This window comes from Chinchilla lanigera, unplaced genomic scaffold (assembly GCF_000276665.1).
Source record: "Chinchilla lanigera isolate Chin_1 unplaced genomic scaffold, ChiLan1.0 scaffold00081, whole genome shotgun sequence".
Lineage (NCBI taxonomy): Eukaryota > Metazoa > Chordata > Mammalia > Rodentia > Chinchillidae > Chinchilla > Chinchilla lanigera.
The window spans coordinates 1381608-1401684 of record NW_004955482.1 but is presented as its reverse complement, the minus strand read 5'-3'; the positions used below and the strand labels follow the sequence as shown (position 1 = coordinate 1401684).

Genomic DNA, 20077 nt, shown 5'->3' with positions numbered 1-20077 from the left:
CCCGGATCCCCACAAAGCACCAGGGGTGACTCGGAACTCCCACCATGTCCACCTGACGTGGAGTGGGACTCGGGTTTGGCATCACAGCTGTTGACAAGTCAAGGAACAGAAATAGCTGCCGTCTGAGTGTCATTTGTGGCTGCAGACGGCAGGCAGGGACTTTCGTGCTATGAACCAGTCTGATGATTTTGTGATCTTGGGCAGTGAGGCTCACAGGCTGCCTCTGCAGAGGCCCTGACTGCAGATGAGTGTGTGGAGATGATTCGGAGATGAGGCAGGCAGGTGGCTTCCAGCACCCAGCCCCAGGAATACGGATCCTATTGTCACTGCAGGGACCCGGGGAGGCTAAGAGATACCCAACACAGATTCTGCTCCAACACACCCTGCCTCAGGGGCTGGAGCCCTGCAGCCAGCCTGTGCCCACGTCTACCCTGCAGAGGGCATGTTGACCGTGCTAGCAGTGCTGAGTTCTAATGGGGTAAACAAGGACCCAGAGTCTGTCCCCACCCAGGGCGTAGGTCTTAAGGTTGCTGATCCCTTGTCTTGAAGTCAGTCTGATGGGGGAGAATCAGGATGGTCAGTCATGGCAGTAGGGATGGTGATGGTGTTGATGATGGTGATGGTGGTGAAGGTGAAGGTGATGGTGGTGATGGTGGTGATGGAGGTGATGGTGATGATGGTGTTGGTGGTGAAGGTGAAGGTGATGGTGGTGATGGAGGTGATGGTGGTGATGGTGATGGTGGTAAAGGTGATGGTGATGGTGATGGTGATGATGATGGTGGTGATAGCTAACACTTGCTGAGCAACAACTATGTGCCAGGCTCTGCCCCAAGCATTTCATATCCATTATCTCACTCACCCTCTGGGCTACCCTAAAGGTGGGCACTACTGCTATCTCTATTCTGCAGCAGAGAAAACTGAGGCTGAGAGATGAAGTGTCACACTGGTTATGGACCCTAACTGTGGAGGCCTGCCGGGTGCAAAGCTGGTGTGAATGCTGCAGAGATTTCAACAAGGGCTTGGCTCTGGCAGCTGTGTTGGGCACATGCATCCACACAGGAGTGTGACTCAATGGGCAGCACACCCAGAGCCACGGTGCTGCCATGACGTCGGCCCACAGTGCCCGGTCACCGCCTGCTGGGCTTCTGCTCGTGACGTCTCAGAGGCACCTGAGGCCCCAGGAGCCTCTAATGAGTGCCCCCAGATTGCTCTGGGGGACACCATCAGGGGACGCTGCAAGCTCAGAGGAGGGGGAGAGGCAGAGGGAGGCCAACAGCCAGGGCCAGCAGGAACCTGCAAGTCTCCACCCACCACAGCCCCGCCCAGAGACCTTCGTAGAACCCGTCCTCGTCCATGTCCCCGTAGATGTAGAGGTATTTGCCCGCCGTGAGCGGCAGCTCGGCTTCCGGGTTCTCATTGGGCCCATCGAAGGGGTTGTAACTGGAGGAAGAGCACAAGGCACCCATTAGCTGCCCTGGGCGGGGCTGCACCTCACCCTGCCCCGGCAGGTCGGCTCGGCCCCTGCTCCTTGTACTTGACACTGCGGTAACAAACCCATGAGACAGTGAGGGCTGCTGAGTCCTCAGGGCCCTGCAGGCGCTCCCTCACTCAGACCAAGGGAGGAAGGGCTTCTGCAGCCTCCACCCACACAGAGACCCATCCAGGGACATGCGTGTGATTCTGACACTGTTTTCACTTCTGTCTTTTCCTCCATAACTGAGCATTTCCAAGTTAATGAGCAAACAGAAAGTGAATCCTGTAATCATTATGTGTAACTTAGCTAAGGTGGCATCACTATAATCGCTATACACACTTCTTAGCAATGAGATTGGTCTTTTCGCTGTGCAATAAGTGTGCTATACTTCCACCTCACAAAATATTCTACCATGCCACTTTAGTAGGTGTACAGCATTCCACCAAACAAGAAGCATTTTCCTTGACGTGGAACGCTGAGGCTGTTCCTGACTTCTGACCAATACATTCAGTGTTGTATCAAATACCCTTACACACATATCTTTGCACACTTCCACAATTTCTCCCTAAAGATAAATCCTAGGCGGAGTCTTTGTTTGGTCAAGGTATGGGCACTGTTCAGTCTTGAGTGTGTACTGCCAAAATGTACCAACAAACGGAGCCACCACCCTTCCTTCCCACACCCAGCCCGGGAATGGGACAGTGCACACCCTTGAGCTCTCAACTTAACTGAGGTTAGTATTTGTCAAAATCTTGGTCATAATGAGGTGAACGAAGATGAACTTGGAATGTTCTCTTTAAAAGGTTAACTGGTGTCAAATGACAGAAAGGGCTCAAGAAAACAGAGATAGCCCTGCTGCTCCTTGGAGGGGCTGACATGAGAGTGATCCACTCATCACCACACGGTCCTGTCTGTTTTAGCTGGTCACCAGTACATCTCAGCCAGGAAAGCAAAGATATTATTCCCCACCCTGACAGCCCTGGGAGGGGAGATGAGTTTCCCAGCGTCAGGATATTGGGGTGGGCTGGGGAGCAGAACAGGGGCTCCTGCTCCTGCCCAGGGTACTTCTCACGTGAGTCTCCTCTGTCCCAGTTCCCACTGCCCCAGTCCAAGGGGTGAGCCCTGGGCATCCAGGGGTGGGCAGGGAGGGGGCCTGGAACCTCTGCATAGTGTTAGCCACCTGGGGCTCGCCAGGAGGACAGGCTGGCACTCAGCCACCTGGCCCCTATCCCTATGCGCTGGCACCAAAGGCTACTGGGCAGCTACTCTCAGATTCGCCCAGCCCTGTGGACCCTGCCTTGCTGTCCGTGCTGCAGGGACAACATGACGGGAGGTGTGGTGGGGAGCTACCCCACAGCGTGGCCCTGTCCGGGGATGGCCACTGTCCTGTCATCTGCCTGTCCCATGTGGGAAAGTAGCAGATTTTATATCAGCAGGAGACAACACCGTGGTTGGCAGGAGGCTTTGGGAAGCCATGCCGGCTGGAGGAGGGAGGCAAGGGTAAAGACCTGCGGACCAGCTGTGAGAGGGAGTCGTTGCCAGTCACTGCCCAGGGCCCGGGGCAAGGGAGGGCAGCCTCACACCTGTGCCCACGGCTCCCGGCACCCACCTTCCCTTACCCTGTGCAGACAGCAGCCAGGCACCAGCACCAGGGCAGGGCCTAGTCCCAGGGGGCCTCGGCCAGCTGTGCGTGCCAGTAACAAGCACAGCCCAGGACAGAGGCTGCGTGAGCCCTGAGCCTCGGGCGGGAAGTTGTCAGGGACCCCAGCTCACATCTGTGTGTCTGCACGTGGAGGCCCAGGCTGCACTGCTGACCAGCCTACCAAAGGTCCTTCAGCTTCCAGAGTTGAGCAGGACTGTGCCTGTGACACCAGCTCACGGGACAGACACCGCAGGTACCAAGAGAGACAGCTAGGTGCTAGGTGTGGCTGGCGCCAGGAAGGAGGGGAGACACAGGGAGGAGGCAAGGAGGCCCACCACGGGCCCCTGGACAATGCCTCCACGCCGTGACACCCATTTGCTGCCTGTTGTGGGCTGAACTGTGTCTCCATCTGGGCACACAGGATCTCCGCAAACGCCTTCGAGACGGTGCAGGCAAAGGGACACGCACACCCAGAAGGAGCTGTGTGCAGGTGGAGGCAGGGACCCAGGGACGTGGCCACGAGCTGAGGGGCACCCGGGGCGCCAAGGCTGGAGAAGGCAGCAGGCATCTCTGCCCGGAGCCCACGGGGGCCACCAGCTGCGGAGCTACAGGAGATCACACGAATGCAGCATGTCTGCGGCTGTCAGTTCCGGCAGTGCCGTCCAGCTCTGCCAGAATCCGCTCCCCATGTGGCCAGAGCAACAAGGTCCACCCAGAGCCCACGCCGGCCGTGGAGGCTCCAGAGCCAGCGTATGCACTCTGGGCACACTATGGGTGAATTTGGGGGCCGTGGATGCAGCTGTGGCCTTGGGGACTGGCTCCGGGCCCCGGCCCTTCCTCTCCATTCTGCTCTCCTACTCTGCCTCCTGCCACTGTGGGTTGGTCATCTATGCTTGACTGGGCGCTCCCACCTCCAATCCAGCACACTTGGCCCAATCCCTGCACCACAAGCCATGTTGGAGCCCCCGCCCTGCTGAGGGCAGCTTAGGCAGCGGTGCTCACCTGTAGCGGGCAACACACAGGTGGACTTTCCCCGAGTATCTCTGCTTTGAGGTATTGGAGTTCCATTCATTGTCCATCTGTGGAGATACACGTGCATGCTCGGTAAGCAACGTCGCAGCCTACACCATCCCTGCCGAGGCACACAGGGGTCCCTGCTAAGACTCCAGCCCCCGGGAAATGGCCCAGACTGCAGATGCCCACGAGGTGGCACCCCACCCATGGACACCTGACCTGTGTCCCCTGTCCTCAGGCATCTGATGGTGCCCGGCACACAGAAAGGATGACACGAGGGCCCTGAACCTGTCCCCACCTCTGCCTGCTGTCTTGGGTTTGCTATGCGGGAATCGAGCCATTTCACCTCCTTACACACCCTACAATAGTTTGGGAACAATCCTAGGGAGGGAAGGGCTGACCAGACACCATGGTCCCTGCCTCCTGCATGGCCACCTCTGTCCACCCAGGGCTCCCAGCTCCAGCAGTCAGTAAGGATGCTCAGGACTTCACGGGTGTGGGGAAAGGGCTAGGGGGAGGACAGTGGGACGGCGTCACCACCCTCAGGGATGCAGGAGACACAGCACCAGGCTGGTGGGAGGACTCACCTCGGACTCAAATCTGCATCTTGGGCTGCTGGATCTCAAGAGGAAGCTGGGCTTAGCAGAGCTTGGAGGCTCTGATTTGTCCCCTGGGAGTGGGGTGTGGTCACTGGTCACAGAGTAATGCCCAGCGGGTCCCTCGTGACCTGGTGGGGGACACGGAGCCACTGGAGCAAGGAGACAGGCGAGATGTGGACACCAGAGCAGCTGGCCTGCCCTGACCCCACTCTGGCCTGTCCACCCAGTAGCACCCACCTGGCTGGATGAGGGTTTGGGGCAGGAGTCCACAAGATGGGTGGTCCATCACAGAGATTAGTGAGACCCCCCTGGCAAAGCGGCTTTCATCTTCCTTGGCTTAAAGCGGAGAGCCTATAAGGCTTGGTGACACTGCAGCCCTTTTATCACCAGGAAGAAGAAAGCTCACAGACAGGAGCCAGAGCTGGGGAGCAGCTGGCTCACTGCTTGTGAGTACAGCCCCTAAATCACACACAGTGCCCCCGCAGAGCCCCACAGCTCCAGGCTGACTGAGGCTGCGGCAGGCAGGGCCCGGGGTGGACGGCCACAGCAGAGCCTGCTCCCAGGGACAGCCCGTCCCTCCCACCTGAAGCCATGTCAGGCGCACAGCAGCTGCACAGGTACACCCAGTGAGGGCCTCAGCACCCCACTCGGAGCCCCGGCAGTGCCCAGGACTCTGCCTGCAGACCCACATGCTGCTGCCCTCTCCAGGTGCCAGGGGACCCCACAGGAGCCCGAGACAGACACACGCTGAAGACAGAGACCTGAGCCATGAGTGCCAGGACTGGAGTTAGCTGTCACCGCAGCACAGCGGAGCTAGCCTGACTGATGCCCTGTCCTGGTGATGGAGGGATCTGGTGTCACAGCAAAGTCACCTGTGCCCCCCTAACCCGCACAACCAGCGTCCTAGGGAAGGATAGCCAGGTGCAGCCGCTTTTTCCTGCCATTCCACTGGATGAGCAAACACGAGGTTAGACACTTGTTTCGGTTTATATCTAGATGTCGCCAAAGCCACATGCACTCCTCGGCAGGGCTTTTGGAAGGTGATTGGATGTGGGGCTGACAGCTGACCTGCCCTGGGGAGGAAGAGCCTGGCCGGAAGGGGCAGTCACTGGGGGCGTGGCCTGGAAGGGTTCAGCTCCCTCCCAGCTCCTCCCTTCTCTCCGCTTGTCGTCCACCACGCCCTGAGCAGGTCTCCTCCGCCAGACCCCTCTGCCATGCCATCCCGCCTTGGAGAGAGCAGATTATGGACTGAACCCCGAGCCCACATGAACTTCTCCTCCCTCAATTTGTGGGTATTGGGCACTGTGTCCCAGAGATGAGAAAGCAACTCAAGACACAAACGCAGGCCCTCAAGCAGGCTGTGCAAATGCACACCCTTGTGACGCCAGAGGTACAAAGCCTGCAGCTGAGGCTGTGGTCCCTGAAGCTCCCAGCCTCCCTTCTGGAGGGACGGTGGCCAGGTGGGTAGTACCCATCCATCACCGGGTCAGGACACTTCCTGATTTCCAAGGTGACTCTGACCGGGGTGGTTCCCACCCAGTGCCCTGGCGCTCTCACCTCACGCTCACACGGGACATGGCTCTACCTAGCATCAGGTCCTGCTGGGCTCGCGCTCAGCCCTCTACTGCCCAGCACCCTCCGGTGGGGCACGAGGAGCCGGCTGCAAACAGGAGAGAGAGAACCTTGGCCGGGGCCTTCTCAGCGCCAGTGGCCGCCTACATTTTCCCATCAGCACTGCCCGCAGGTCAGGGAGAGGGGAAGGTCTGTGGACAGGCAGCAACAGAGCGCAGCATGTGCTCGTCTTCAGAAGGAAGGAGGCCTGCGCCCTCACAGCCCAGGTACTGGGCCCTTCTGTGAGGAAAGCACGGCACACAGAGAGCTGTACCCTGCTCCGCCACTGGGCTACCAAGGCCTCGCCCTAAAAGCAGACAGCAGAGGGCAGCTGCCGCGGCCAGGCGTCACTACGCTCATGAGTGACTTGTGAAGATCTGGCCCAGAAAGGTGACTGAGTTGCTCCCAAATACAGTAGGCAGAGGCGGAAAGCCACGGGCGGCCACAGCTCACCACAGCAAGTCACGTACTCTACAAAGCACACCAGCACTGGAAGGCTCCTGACACACGAGGACGCATCAGGGGCTCAGACGCCGGCCTCCCCAACCAGACGGTCCGCACCACCGACACGCACAGATGTGTGCACGAATGGAATCATCACATATGTACAACTATGGGTCAGTTGCAATTTTTAAAAATTAAAAATGGTAATAATGCTGTGCTGTATGCAGATTTACTAACAGAGAGGTGGAAGAGGTTGTCTTTAAATCCATTCCTCATCCCACTTAGAAAAAAATTATAGCTTAAGTTTTGGCAATGGAGAATTAATATGTTTTATAAATACAAATACCACTACTAAACACAAATGCTGTGAAGAGAATGCTGTCTTTTGTTTCCGAAGACGCGATACACTACAGCAACAGACAGACAGTGAAGTGAGATGGCAAGCCTTGGGGGACAGGTTAGGACCGGAATCCACGCGATGTCCCGGAACAAATGCCACAGCCACAAAATAATAGGCAAGTATTCTCGCAGGAAAGAGAAAATGGGTTTTAACCAATGTCACACTTCCTTTACCACGAGCCCCTCTTCCCAGCTCGACCTCCACAGGCTCCCCAGGAAAATGCCTGCCCTGCCTCATCTGCCCATATCCCACAGCCCCGTGCCATGCACAAGGGTCCTATGCATGTCTTCATGCAGATCTGTGCCCCACTGGTGTACCTGCAAGCTCTACAACCAAAGTGCGCCCCACGCTGGCAGGAGGTATCCTCTGACAGACAGCGGCTGGGCCTCCATGGTGCACAAGGACTGGTGATGCCAAAACCTGCTTTCTCTCTGGTAGTCAGATCTGGGTGCCCGCCATGCACCTGCTGACCAGAACCCCATAAAGCATGGCACAGGGCCTCTGACGGCCTCCAGCAGGGCCACAGTATTTCCCGCTGACAGAGGGTGTCACATGGCTCTCATGGAGGGAGACTGCACCAGAGGCCATTCCCCATGTCCTGTCCACAACTTCCCACCTGCTCTGCTCTAGCATCGGGCTGACATCACAGCGTCAGCTCCCAAACTCGGCCCCAAACAAGGGAAGGGGCACACACTCCTTGGTCATCCTCACCCCTATTCTGTTCCCCCGACCGCAATGCCCGTCCTCTCCTGCATGTGCTGCAGGAAAGACAGAGGGAGAGGGAGGTGTGGGGGCCAAGGTCAAGGGCAGCCGCTCCATTGCCTTTGATAAACAGCCCCAGAAAGGCTTATCCCTACTGTGATAAGAACCAGCAGAAACATGGAAAGTGTCTTTATGAAAATCCAAAGTGAGGTTCTGACATCCTCTCCCCTCAGGTTAGAAAGGAAAATCAACTTTGGAGCAGAGGCCTGTGGCCCATGTCCCTTCTGGTGTCCTGGCTGGCATTCTGCCAGGAGCATGTGGCCAGTCCATGAGGTCCGATTCAAAGATGCCCAGGACCTCAGCCAGATCTGCAACACATGTGCAGGGTGCGGCCACGCCTGCAGCTCCTGCTCGGCGTCCTAAACCAAGACAGGGTAGGGACAAAGGTCACCACTGGGATGGAAGGAGGGGGCTCAGGCAGAGGCATGAGCTCCATGCAATGCCAAGGACCAGGACAGTGAAGCCACATGGTGTGTACCACTTAGACCCCAGCCAGGCCCTTAGGCACCCCAGCTCTCTGTGTGTGCTGTGTGGACCCCGAGAGCTTCGGCTTCCCTTTATGAGATATGAGCCTAAGACTAGCGCTGACCACCTTGCACTGTGGACCCAGCAAGGTGCTTGGGTTCCCACACAAGCATGGACATCAGCGTCCTGTGCTGGGTCCTGCTGTGCAGGTCCTCACAGCACCTACCAGCTATGGTCACACAGCCTTCCTTGTGCAAGTCCACCAGGGCAGGGCAGGGTGACAGGCACTCACCCTTGCCGACAGAGGTGGCAAGTCCGTTCATGAACCGCGGGAAAGCCTTGCCAGGGACCCCAGGGATGTCTGGTGAGGCCACCTTGCCACTGCCCAGCAGGTCGATCTTCCCAGCGTGCTGCCGGAACTTCTCCAGGTCCCTTGACAGCAGGTGGAACTGCTCACTCTGGGTCCGGCATTTCTCCTCCAGCTCTCGGACCCTGCACTGCACGAAGGGTGGACAGATCAGCAGGCAGCGCGAGGTGGAGGGGATGTGTGTGTGTGTGTGTGCCCAGGCAATGTGCCCACGTGTGGCAGGTGCTGCCTCCACCACCAGCTCCCCTGGCAGCCTGGCTGCTCGCCACTGTGCCAAGCCACAAGTGCCGGGAAACCCTGCTGATGCTCAGCTCACAGCCAACGGCAGGTCTGCTAGGCTGAGTGTGCAGCAGGCACTTGGTGGCTGGCGCCCTGCAGATGTTGGGGTCTGGAATGCGAGGCCAGGCTGGCTCCGGCTCGGGGACAGCCCAGTTGCTAACCCACCCAAGCAACACCTCCCCTTGGGGTGCCCACCCCAGGGCCACGGAAACCACACCTGCTCCCAGCAGTGCCAGGTGGTTTCTACCTGCTGGGCAGGGTTAGCAACATTACAGACATCCCGGGAGCCCCAGGGAAAAGACACACACAGGACAAGGGCCACTCAGCGAGCTTCCTCCGCAGGCAGGGCAGGCATGGCTGGACAGTGGCCCACCATGAATAAATCTCTCCGACCTCTGCTGGCTTCTGCTAAGCTGTCCTCTCCCATCCCTGCCCTAGTCCCAAAAGGAGCCACAAGGATGGGGCTACTGGGGTTCCTCTCCACCTCTGCACCTGCCCTCCCTGCTTCCGCACCTCCTTATATCAGCTCCCTGACCACGTCCTGTCTGTCTGCAGGTGGACCACAGGCCCACGCCTGCCTCTGCTTGCTGGTTTGTGGATACATCTACAACATTGTGCAGTCAGGTATGCGGTCAGTGCCTGGAAACTGCTGAATCAGTGAAGAGGTTGGAAGGCTGTCCTGCAGTCCCTGTGCCTCACAGGGCGGCTTGTCACGTCTGAGGCAAGTCCGCCCCTTGCTGTGCCCATGCTTGGCTGGCCAGAGCAGCTGCTCTCAGGCTGTCCTTGGTCCCTCATGTGGTCTGGCTTCCTGCGGGCGGCAGGGCCAAGAGGCCAGGTTTTCCTCTTCCGGCTTCCCGTGGTATTCCCAGAGCCGGGCACAGGTGTTGACACCATGCCAGTGGTGCTGCTCAATCGATGTTTAATGCTCACAAAAGTGGATGCGGAATGGGGGCCGAGGGGCCCACACACCCAGGCAAATGGGGACTCAGCCCCATCCAGGGCCTCGGCCCTTCTCCCCCTCCTTCCCATTCCCACAGGCACCAAGCATCTCAGTTCCTTCGTCCAGACTGAATCCCTACTTATGTTGAGATCATAGACTTCTAAAAATAAACCTGGCAGGTCCCAAGCCTATAATTAATGTCTTCGATTTATTTTAAAACTTACCAGGTTCTTGTTTAAAAGTTGAATGGGTTTGGCCAGGCAAGTGCTCTCCACAAGAAGGTGTAGATGAGACCTGGAGGCTCGGGGCACAGGGGTGATGCCAGGTACCTCAGAGCCAGGGCTCGGGGCCAGCTTAGCCCTCGAGACAGTGCCAGAGCAGAGAGTCCCAGTGCGGAGAAGGGGCCGCAACGGTGTGGGCAGGAGGACAGGATGTGCCCTGGACTTCCTTCTTATCCACGGGGCTACAGGCACTGCAGGGAGGTGGGACCCGGGTGGGGGGGCAGCAGACAGACCTGAACGTCCTGCAGGCCGGGTGTATGCAGGAATTGTCCCCAACAACCCACTTCTGCTCTGGGCGCCTGTGGAGGCGGCAACTATTGAGCGAACAGGGTGCTCGTCTAACACTGCTGCACTGACAAGGCTGCAGCCCCAGAGGGCACAGCAGCGGCTGTGGGGCTTTGCTGGGGAGGGGTGACCACACGAGGTGCCACTGGGAAGTGAACCCTCTGTCCACTGGCCGTGGTGGGCTCCCATGAACCCACTTACGTAGCCAGGTCCCACAGAACTGAGCTCCAAACGTGGCCTGTGACCCCTGGGCAAAACACTGCCCCACAGTCCTGGAGACCCATTCTTGGGGGTGCGTGGCAGGGTCCACAGGACAGTTTTGGGGCTCCTTGTGAGTCTAAAGTCATTTCAAAAATAAAAGGATTGAAAAGTCAAGTGAATTTTAAACTACAAGACGATGGCATGGTGCTGTATGGGTACAGAGGAAACCATGAGCCTAGTGAGTGGCCGGCAGGGGCTGGCACCCAAGGAAGGGCCTGGGTGCAGGCTGCATGGTCTCTCTGCCCAGCCTGGTCCTCTGAGGCCCAGAGAAGGCAGCCCATGCGTGTTCAGGGGCCAGAGTGGATGAGCGTGAGCAAACCTGCCACAGCCAAGTCAGTGCAGCGCAGACAGCTAGCATGGACAGCCGTGAGCTAGAACTGAGCCTTCAACACAGCAGCCCAGGCAGCGGGTGGCAGAGGAGCCATTGGAGCCGCCCAGGAAAGCCTGCTCATGGGAGCCATGGACAGCTTCTCTCGGAGAGGCAGGAAACTCGGCTGACTCTGGCACAGAGGGAGCTGCTCAAAGGGACACCCAGCCTCAAGGACACAGGGAACTAGGGAGCCAGCCTGTTACAGCTTGTGTCTAAATGTCCCCTCAAAGCCTCACGCACACTCGTATGTGGGCTCTTCAGCACTGGCTGGATCTAGGGTGTGTGGTGCTGGGATTAAGGGTGTGTGGTACTAAATCAGTCCATGGATTGGAATTAGCATAGCTGTGGGTGTAGATAATGGGAAGTCCCACCCTGGGCATTAGCAGCACCACCCAAAAGGCTTGCAGCCCGCATGGGATAAAAGGGAAAGGCAGGCTTGCTGCTGCTGCCGCCGCCATTGCTGCTGCTGCTAGCGGCCTCCTGCCTGCCCTGCCATGGACTGTTTTTCCTTTGCTAGTCCTCTCTGCCATGCTGCCTTGACTTTTTCCCCACCCCACCCCCCGGTACCAGGAATCGAACTCACGACCTTTCACTTGCTAGGCAGGTGCTGCGCTGCTGAGCTAAATCCCCAGCCCCCCATGCTGCCTTGCCTTGAAGCTGGCTCACTATGAACTGAAACCTCTACAAACTGTGAGCCAAAATAAACCTTTCCTCCTTTAACCTGTTTCAGGTATTTTGTTCCAGCAATGAGAAAAGTAACTAAGACACAGCCATGGGCCATGGCCCCCACAGCGCAAGCCTTTGTGCCAGAGGCTACAACCAGACAGTCCTAAGCAGTGGGCGAGGCCAGGAAACAGGTGAATAATCTGAGGATGGGTGGGGTGGCAGAATCATCTGGGTGTGTGCTGTGTACCCGCAGGACTGCCACTGCTGCCCAAACCGCAGAAGGACAGTTCATCTTGCTGAGGGCATGAGATGACTTTGGGAAGGACAGGCCAGTTAGTGGGTCCTGCAGGGAGCCGAGGTCCTGGATGGGGAAGGGCAGGCCTTTGCCACCCTCCTTGGTGTGCTCAGGTCTCCAGAGAGGCAGGGAGGTGTTAGTTTCCATGGAAAATCTCCCCTTTCCAACACTCGCCAGGGCTTCTGCTCAGCCTGGTGTGTCTAGAGACAGCCAGGCCCCTCCCAAGGCGCAGGTTTTATCCCCACATCAGCAGTTGGGCTATATGGCCCTGCCTGGGTCCCCCACACACTGGATGGCCTTCCCCATGTCCTGGGACCCAGGGGTCTGTCATTCATCACCCTTTGGGGTGGAGACGCACAGCCAGGGAAGCAAACATCCACTTCTACCACCAGTGGCCCAGGGTGTTGGCACTGCTCAAGGGCTCTAGCTGCTTCCAGGTAAGCCAGCAGGGCTACTTAGCACCTTCCGGGACAGCAGGCATTCAGTGAAGATAAAATAGCCACACCTGCACTGAGGTTCATGGGTCTGCATGTGCCTGGACCACGGCGCTGACCCAACTGCCCATGGGTCACTAGCATAATGCTTGCTTCCTTCCAGGAGCTGGAGGCAGCGCAGCCTCACCCTGACCATGGCAGGTATCTTTGCATAGCAGTTCTTACTTTGAGTCCCGGTTGGTGGTAAGTAGGCAAGCAGCACAGTCACCTGTGTGTGTCCATGGCCTGGGGAGCAGGTACCTGCAGGTGGGGCAGGGCCGGTCCCCCAGAGGTGAGGGTGTACTGGCCATGGCAGGCACATGTGGCATCAGCCAGTGCACATGCTCTGTATTCAGGACACAGAGCAGAATCGTGGGTATGGTATTCATAAGCACAGAGCAACGCAGAGTGCTAACCACAAGCTCCCACTGCCCATGCCTTCCCTACAGCTTCTGGGCTTCACCCAGAGGCTCCAAGGCAGGCACAGGGTATGAAAAGCGAGATGGCTGGTGACGACATCTGCTCCAAGGGCGGCAGTGGTGGTGGCAGAGGTGGTACACATACCCATGGGGGCCTGGAGGGCCCGCCACTAAGGTGCCAGATGCTCCTGGCAGGGGTGGGGTAGTGCCTAGCTTGAGTGGGAGATGCCACCCTGGAGGCCAGAGCCTGAGTGCTGATTGAAACCATCACAGGCACCATGATCCCTGAGCATAGCTCCCCACGGGGACCCTCCTCAGTGCCCTGGAGTCCAGCTGGGGTCCGCAGGCTGGTGCCTCGGTGTCTTGGTGCCTGGACCATCTGAAGGTGAGGCGAGCAGCAGCAGGAGAACAACCTTGTGTATGACTTAAGATTGAATCTGACCGCAGCCACCTGCTGCCAGGGCTTTGCGGGGGCCTGACCACTTCACTGCAGGGTGGGCAGGGTCTGGGCCAGGCTCATGTCGACTGCTGAGGGACAAGGTACTTCGGCCTCCTCCCTCCTCGGCCTTCCTGAGATGCCACGAGGAGTCATCTGCCCGGGCATGCCTCCAGGTCCCCTCGAGAGGAACAAGAATACCTTCAAGCTCCGAGATGCCGCTTCCATCACCTGTCCTGGGTTCGGATCTCCCTGCTCCTGGGCTTCTGCCTACACTGGGGCTCCCTGTTGGGCAGCTTGGTTAACTCCCAAGACTCACTACCCTGCTGAGCCCCACACCGGCGGGGTCCAGGACTGGAGTCCCCACCACCTGGCATGCCGACCCCTCCCTCGGGAGAGGATGGAGTGGACCTCGCCCTGGACAGTCACAGCACAAGGCAACCCTGCATCACTTCTCTCTGGCTCCAAAACAGCCTGGCCTCCCTGGTGACACTGGCATATGCCATGGTCTCAAGGACAGGGACGTTCATCTCCAGTTCACATCTCTGGATCAGCACTTCTGGGACGTTCATCTCCAGTTCACATCTCTGGATCAGCACTTCTGGGTTTGGGGTGGGGGTGGGCTTCAGGTCCTAAGTTCTGAGTGTCACAGAGTCATTCCACCCATATTCCTTCTTCCCGGGGTCCCAGGCCAGCTGCCTGGGCCATCAGTCCCCACCCTGAGGCCCCAGCCCTGTAGGACTGTGTCCTCCTCTGAGTTCACCATCAGGACATCAGCCCTGCCTCAGGGACACTCAGTGAGTCCCCAGCCTAAGATGCTAGACACTGACACCTAGAGGATCTGGGTCCCCTCTGCCCGTGGAAGGAGCTTTTTGTGGGCCAGCAGCAGGGGCAGGAAGGCGGGTGCTCAGGGGTCCCTGTGAATTCTGACAACAGTGACCTCGTTCTGGGCCACCGAGTACCACTAGGGGAGGTGCTTTCTCCTCCCTGTGGTCATTCAGATTCACAGGACCGGCCTGGCGGGGACAGTGCAGGCAGAGAATGGGAAACCATGTGCGCTGGGCTGGCTCTGTGCTCCAGAGAGCGCTCAGTACGGAAATGCTGGCCCTGGGCTCCCCGGGCGCTGACCCTGGATCCCCCACATCAGAAAGCTGCCAAGGTCAGAACTCGAGGAGCCTGGGGTGGGGAGTAGAGCTGGCCCAGGGTTCAGGGCTGCCACATGGGAGAACACAACCAGGCACATGGGCACTGGGCACTTGCAGTACCTGCATGCTGTCCAGGGCGCTCTGGGTGGGCCAAGCAGGGCACAAGCACAGGAAGAGGTGGTGAGCAGATGGCACAGGCACCACGCGGCCTTCTCAGTGTCGCACCAAGACTGTGGCTCAGACGTCCACCAACAGCTCAGGGACAGGCCATGGCGGCCACTAGAGGCCATAGAAAGGACCGAGGCCACCACGTTGGGGGCTCCGGGGCAACTGAAGGAAAGGGACCCATTCCCAGCCAGGAGAGAATAGAGTTTGGGCAGGGGAGCTGAGCCCCTTCCCAGACCAGGCAAGCTCTGCCTGCTGCCCAGAGCAGCCCCAGGTGCCCACGAGTTGGCAGACGCTTTCTGGAAACCGATCTCAGTACAGGACGACAATGACGGGCCCACTTCTGAGGGAAGATCAGATCTGGAAAGGTCTCGTTGGGGTGCACAGCAGGGATGGAGAGGACAGGCCATCCAACAGAGGACAGCCCGGTTCCTTATCCAGAGAGCTGAGCCTCCCAGAATGCAGGAGGCCGGGAGGGGCGTCCCTGGCAACACACTGGGCTCCATCCAAAGGGGTAACTTTTTCCTGACCTCTGCCTTCTGTCCGCAGGGGTCACTTCCTTCTGACCTCTGTCCTCAGGGGTCACTCCTGCATGACCTCCACCCTCAAGGGTCACTTTCATCCTTGTCTTGGGCAGGTGGAACATGTGCCTATGTGCATACAGGGTGAGGGGCAAAGCCTTGGGGGTGACCCTAAAAGGTCTGCCACTCTGTCTGCTCACAGTCCTAAGGGAGGCTGATGGGGGTCAGAGAGCCAGGAGCAGCAGTGGCCACTCCCAAGTGCCACACTAGCAGGGAGGAAAAGGTGGCCGCCTGCCTTCCAAGCCCCACCCCTGGGGCCACAAGGATGGCCCAGGGCATTGAGGGCCACTCCCGTGGGGACGGCCCCCAGACAAGCAGGGTGGCATTGCCACCAGGTCCCTAGGCCCTCCCTTCTCTGATCCTGCACACCTTGACCATGTGTCCCCAGCAATCCGCCAGAAAAGACACCCACAGGACAGGACACCCCTGAGCCAGTGAGAACTGAGAGCTCGCCAGACACAGCACTGACCGGCTGTGTGGCCAGGGGAACATCATGTCACCCCCGTGCCTCAGTTTCCTCTCTGGCAAAGATGGAGACTGGCCCAGGCTCCTTGAGAGCAAGCGCCCTGAGCCCCAGTCCTGGTCCCCCGGCCCCACACCCACCACCCGCCCATCCCCCACGGGGAGGAGGGGCTCCGCTCACCTCTAGCAGCTGCACAGCCCCTTCGTGCTCCTTCTTGGCTTCAACCTGAGCCTGTGGGTGACGGAGACAGAAGAGCAGTGTCAGCGAGACAACAACGGGTTGGGTGTCTCGTGGGGCCGTGGTTCCACCTCCCACTCGCCTGCATCCCAAGGTCTACATGCGGGGCAGAGGGGGACAGGAGGAGACTTAGGCGGGCATGGCCCTTGGGGGACAGAAGAGCAGGGACTTGGCCTTGGCTGGGCAGTGCTCCTGGCCCTGCTCCCAAGAACGGTCCGCACAGTCCCCACCGTCCCCATGGACGGACGGTGGCTGAACCCAGAACAGCGGGCAGATTCTGCCAAAGCCTCTGCGTCCTCACTGCGGGGAAACAAGACGCCCTCAACTCAACCCCGAGGAGCCCCAGGTACCCCAGAGGCCCAGGCCAGGCGCTTTGCACCTCCAGCCAGTAGGCAGGGCAGCCCTGGACCATGGCCTTGAGGTAGAACCATCTGCTGCACAGAGGAGAAATCTTACAAGTTTCTTCTGTGGCCTGGGCAATGTAACTCATGCAAAACAAAAATGCGACATTGTGACTCCCTGTCCTCTGGACCCCAGACCAGGACTTGCAGCATCGGCTTTAATTCCAGCAGCCAGCCTTTGCCTGAAAAGAGTGGCAGAGGGAGGTCCTCTTCCCTTCAGGCCCAGCCTGAGAGGAGAGGCTGGAGTGGTGGCAGCCACGCGTCACCAGGAGGGGCTGAGCTGGGACAGAGGCATCTTCCTCAAGAGAGCAGCCATCCCCGGGAGGGCGGAGAGAAACGGCTTCGGCTGGCATTGGGCTTCAGCAGAGTGTGAAGCCAGCTGGCACGGGCCCTGGGTGCAGCCATCTCTGAAACAGCATCTTCGGTTACGTGTGCCAACAGAATTTCCTTTGGGGGTTTTTTGTCGCTTGTAAGGAAGCGTCCTAATGAACATCACCATCCACGGTTTTAAAGTCAGACAGAGTGACCCTCGGGGGGCCTCAGGCACCACCCTGGACATAAAGGACAGGAGCATCACACCAGGCACCCCAACAGAGGGGGTGGCAGCCCCAAGCCGACACGCTGACGTGTGACAGGACTGCTCCCACCCACGTGGGTGCAGCTGTCTCCTCACGCACTGAGTACAGATAAAGACGCGCACTGCGCTGTGACTTCGGTCTGGAGTCCAGGTTCCAGGGATGAGGAGAGCGGGGCCGCTCGCATTACAGATGAGAAGTGAGCATTATCTTAGCAGCTTCGACTTCACACCGCAAGACTGCCTGTGGGCTGGAAGAGGGAGCTGTTGGCTCCAGGCACGAGAACCAGCCTGCCGAGAAGCAGCCTGCGCCCCAGGGACCTCGCCCCGGCACTGCATCCGCGCTCCCACAGGGTGGGGAGCTGAGCCCCGTGCGTGTTACGGCATTCTGAGCGTAGCCCAAGCATCAAGGGCTTAAAATTGTTCCTCTCTGAACAAAAGCAGCGAGCACAACAATAAATAACAAACTAGAAAGAAGAAAGACAACAAAGCAGCCGAGAGCACGCAGAGATGATATAAATAACCGACGCTGCTGCTGAGCCGTTGAATCAGTTTTCAAGGGGCAGAGTTAAAACTGTGCACAGGCTGGGAGGGCTCTGCCAAGCTGGCACCGGCAGCGAGCTTCCGGCTCCTGGCGAGGACTGGAGTTCCTGGTCGTGGGCGAGTTGCAACAGGCCGCTTGGGCGTTAGAATAGATCGTTAAATTTAACAGTTCCAAAGGCAGCACCGCGTTCCTGTGAAATCGAAATTGCAGCCCCAGCCCCAGCCCCAGCCCCAGCCCCAGTGAGGCTCATTTCAGGGCGAGTGCTGCCTGCAGGTGGGGGTGACGCACGCCCTTCCTTTGTGTACCCAGGGGCTGTAGAGCTGTGAGGGAGCCATCAACTCAGGTGCCAGGCCCTCCCGATGCCAAAGAAGGGGCGTGTCGCCAAAGGGTCCAAGGTCAGGGTGGGCAGGCAGCATGGAGCAAGGGTCCTCGGCAGGCCAGGAGGCATGGAGGGCGGCAACTGTCCCCTGGGCTGGAATGAGGGATGTGGGTCACGGCAGCGCGAGTGAGGGCCACTCCTGTGCTGTGTAACAGCTCCCACAGCGTTGGCAGCACCCTCAGAACTGCAGGCTGCCAGGGTCTCAGCCAGGCCCTGACCTGGAGCTGGGCAGGTGGGAAGCTGGGGTCACACTGCCACCCTGGGGGACAGAGGGGCACTGCAGAGAGGATGAGGGTAAGCAGAGGGTCCTTGAGTGCCCACCCTACCCTGCAGGTCCTACAGAAAAGGCATAGAATGGCAGCCAGGCATGGGTCAGGCCTCAGGGCGCAGCTCCTCTTAGCACCCCCACTGCAGTAAGAGCCTTGAGACACAGTGGGCAGCTCGAAGGCAGGAAGGGACCCCATGACCACACGGCCCTGGGGAAGGGACAGGCCACAGGGACCTGGAGCCCATACTTAGCCCAGGAGAGAGTGTCAGGCCCACGCCCCAGCTGCTGGGCAATGGTGGGCACATTCACTCAACAGGCCTCCAGGCAGCAGGGAGCATCGGGCGTCAGGTCTCTCATGGCATTTGGACCACATGCTGTGGCTAAAGCACCCCGCCAGCCCTCCATCGCCCTCCTCGCTGCCCTGGGAGGCAGCTGCTCCTCAGCTGTCCCAAAGGCAGGGGACACACACGTGGCAACAATGGCTGGCGAGTCCCCTGTGCCCAGGGGAAGTGGCATCTCGTCAAGGTGACTTCGTGACAATACGTCACCTCTGCAGAGACCTGGGGTCCAAGGTTCCCAGCAAAGACCCCAGGAGGTGGACAGGCGGGGACAGAGAGGAGCCAGGGCCACGGTGTGGCCAGGCAGGGTGGGGACAAGGAGGCACCATTCGGTGGGGCCTGGGAGGTGAGCGCATGCAGGAGCTTCCCGGATGTGCGAGGGAGCAGCAGGACTTGGGGTGCCACTGCCGGGACCCCTGTGGCCCCACGAGTCTCCCTGCTGCTGCACCCCTGGCACCCCTCCTTCCTGTTTGCTCTTCAAGGTGAGAAACGGCTCCTGCGCAACACCCTCTGCACTTCTCGGTCCTTATGGGTGGCAGGGTGCATCGAGGTGCCACGGCACCCGACATTAGGTGCCAGGGTGGCCCCTGCAGACGTGAGGTGAACCCCATGGCCCCCCATGGCAGGGCAAAGCCACTCTGGCACCCCACGTCCTTCTTCCCCAGTGCTGGGCAGCCATGGCATGGAGGAAAGACCAACTCCGTGCCCAGCCTCCCTAGGAGGGCCAGGGCCCCGGCCAGGGCTCCGGGGATCTCTGGGCCCTGGGAGGGGAAGGGGCCCAGGGGACTGGTCCTTCTGAAGGGAGGAGGTAAACGGGTCATGTGTAGAGCATGGGGGACGGCGGTGCACTAAGAAGGCAGGAGGTCACTCAGGCGAGCCAGCTCTCCAGGGTGATGGGGTGGGTCCAAGACAGAGCAGGGCTGCATCAGGGAGAAGGGGCAGCTCTCCCGGGCCAGCTCCACACTAGGGCTGCCTCTGAATCACGGTGGGGGACAGAGATCAGTCTTGGGCTGGTCACTGGCCTATTATGGGGACTTCCTAATCTGTGGGTCAGGCTCCAGCTCTGCACTGTGGTCCTAGCTCCAGCCCTGCACCGGCCGCGTGGCCGTCATCCTCTACCAGACGCACTGAGCTCCCGCACCCAGGACCCCAGCTACTGTTGTTCCCCAGTGCAAAGCAAGTCTGCTCCTCGTCCCCAAGCTATTCCTCTCTGTCCTGGACCCCACAGGGGCTTCTTTAATCCTTCGCCCTCATTCACTCCCACTCCCTCTGGAGGGCCCAGCCCCGGCTCCCTGTGTGGTCGGAGGGGCGGGCTGAGCCGGTGGCCGGGGAAAAGTGCTCTGGAGGGCAGGTGCGGCCCGGGCCCTGTGCAGGGCATCCCCAAGTGAGGGTCCAGGGAGGACTCAGCCTCACGGCACACAGTGCTCAGTCTCCCTCTGAAGCCTTCTTCAAAGATGTCGGCAGCCCCCATCCACCATGTCAAACCTCCTCAGTCCCCT

At 59.3% G+C, this 20077-nt stretch overlaps 1 protein-coding gene across 11 annotated transcripts in view; it reads right to left on the bottom strand.

Annotated features, from left to right (window-relative positions):
• The window catches only part of Rimbp2 (RIMS binding protein 2), a 104731-nt gene that overhangs the window by 29674 nt on the left and 54980 nt on the right, over positions 1-20077 (bottom strand). For 8 of the 11 annotated variants that reach the window (XM_013503719.1, XM_013503718.1, XM_013503723.1 and 5 more), the window contains 5 exons: positions 16018-16068; positions 8704-8908; positions 4718-4857; positions 4119-4195; positions 1331-1440 (listed from right to left, as the gene is read on the bottom strand). In XM_013503719.1, coding sequence (XP_013359173.1) covers positions 1331-1440; positions 4119-4195; positions 4718-4857; positions 8704-8908; positions 16018-16068 — 583 coding nt within the window. Of the gene's footprint in view, positions 1-1330; positions 1441-4118; positions 4196-4717; positions 4858-4966; positions 5362-8703; positions 8909-14748; positions 14908-16017; positions 16069-20077 lie in introns of those variants that run through there. The other 3 variants (XM_013503721.1, XM_013503726.1, XM_013503725.1) reach the window with 3 other exon arrangements.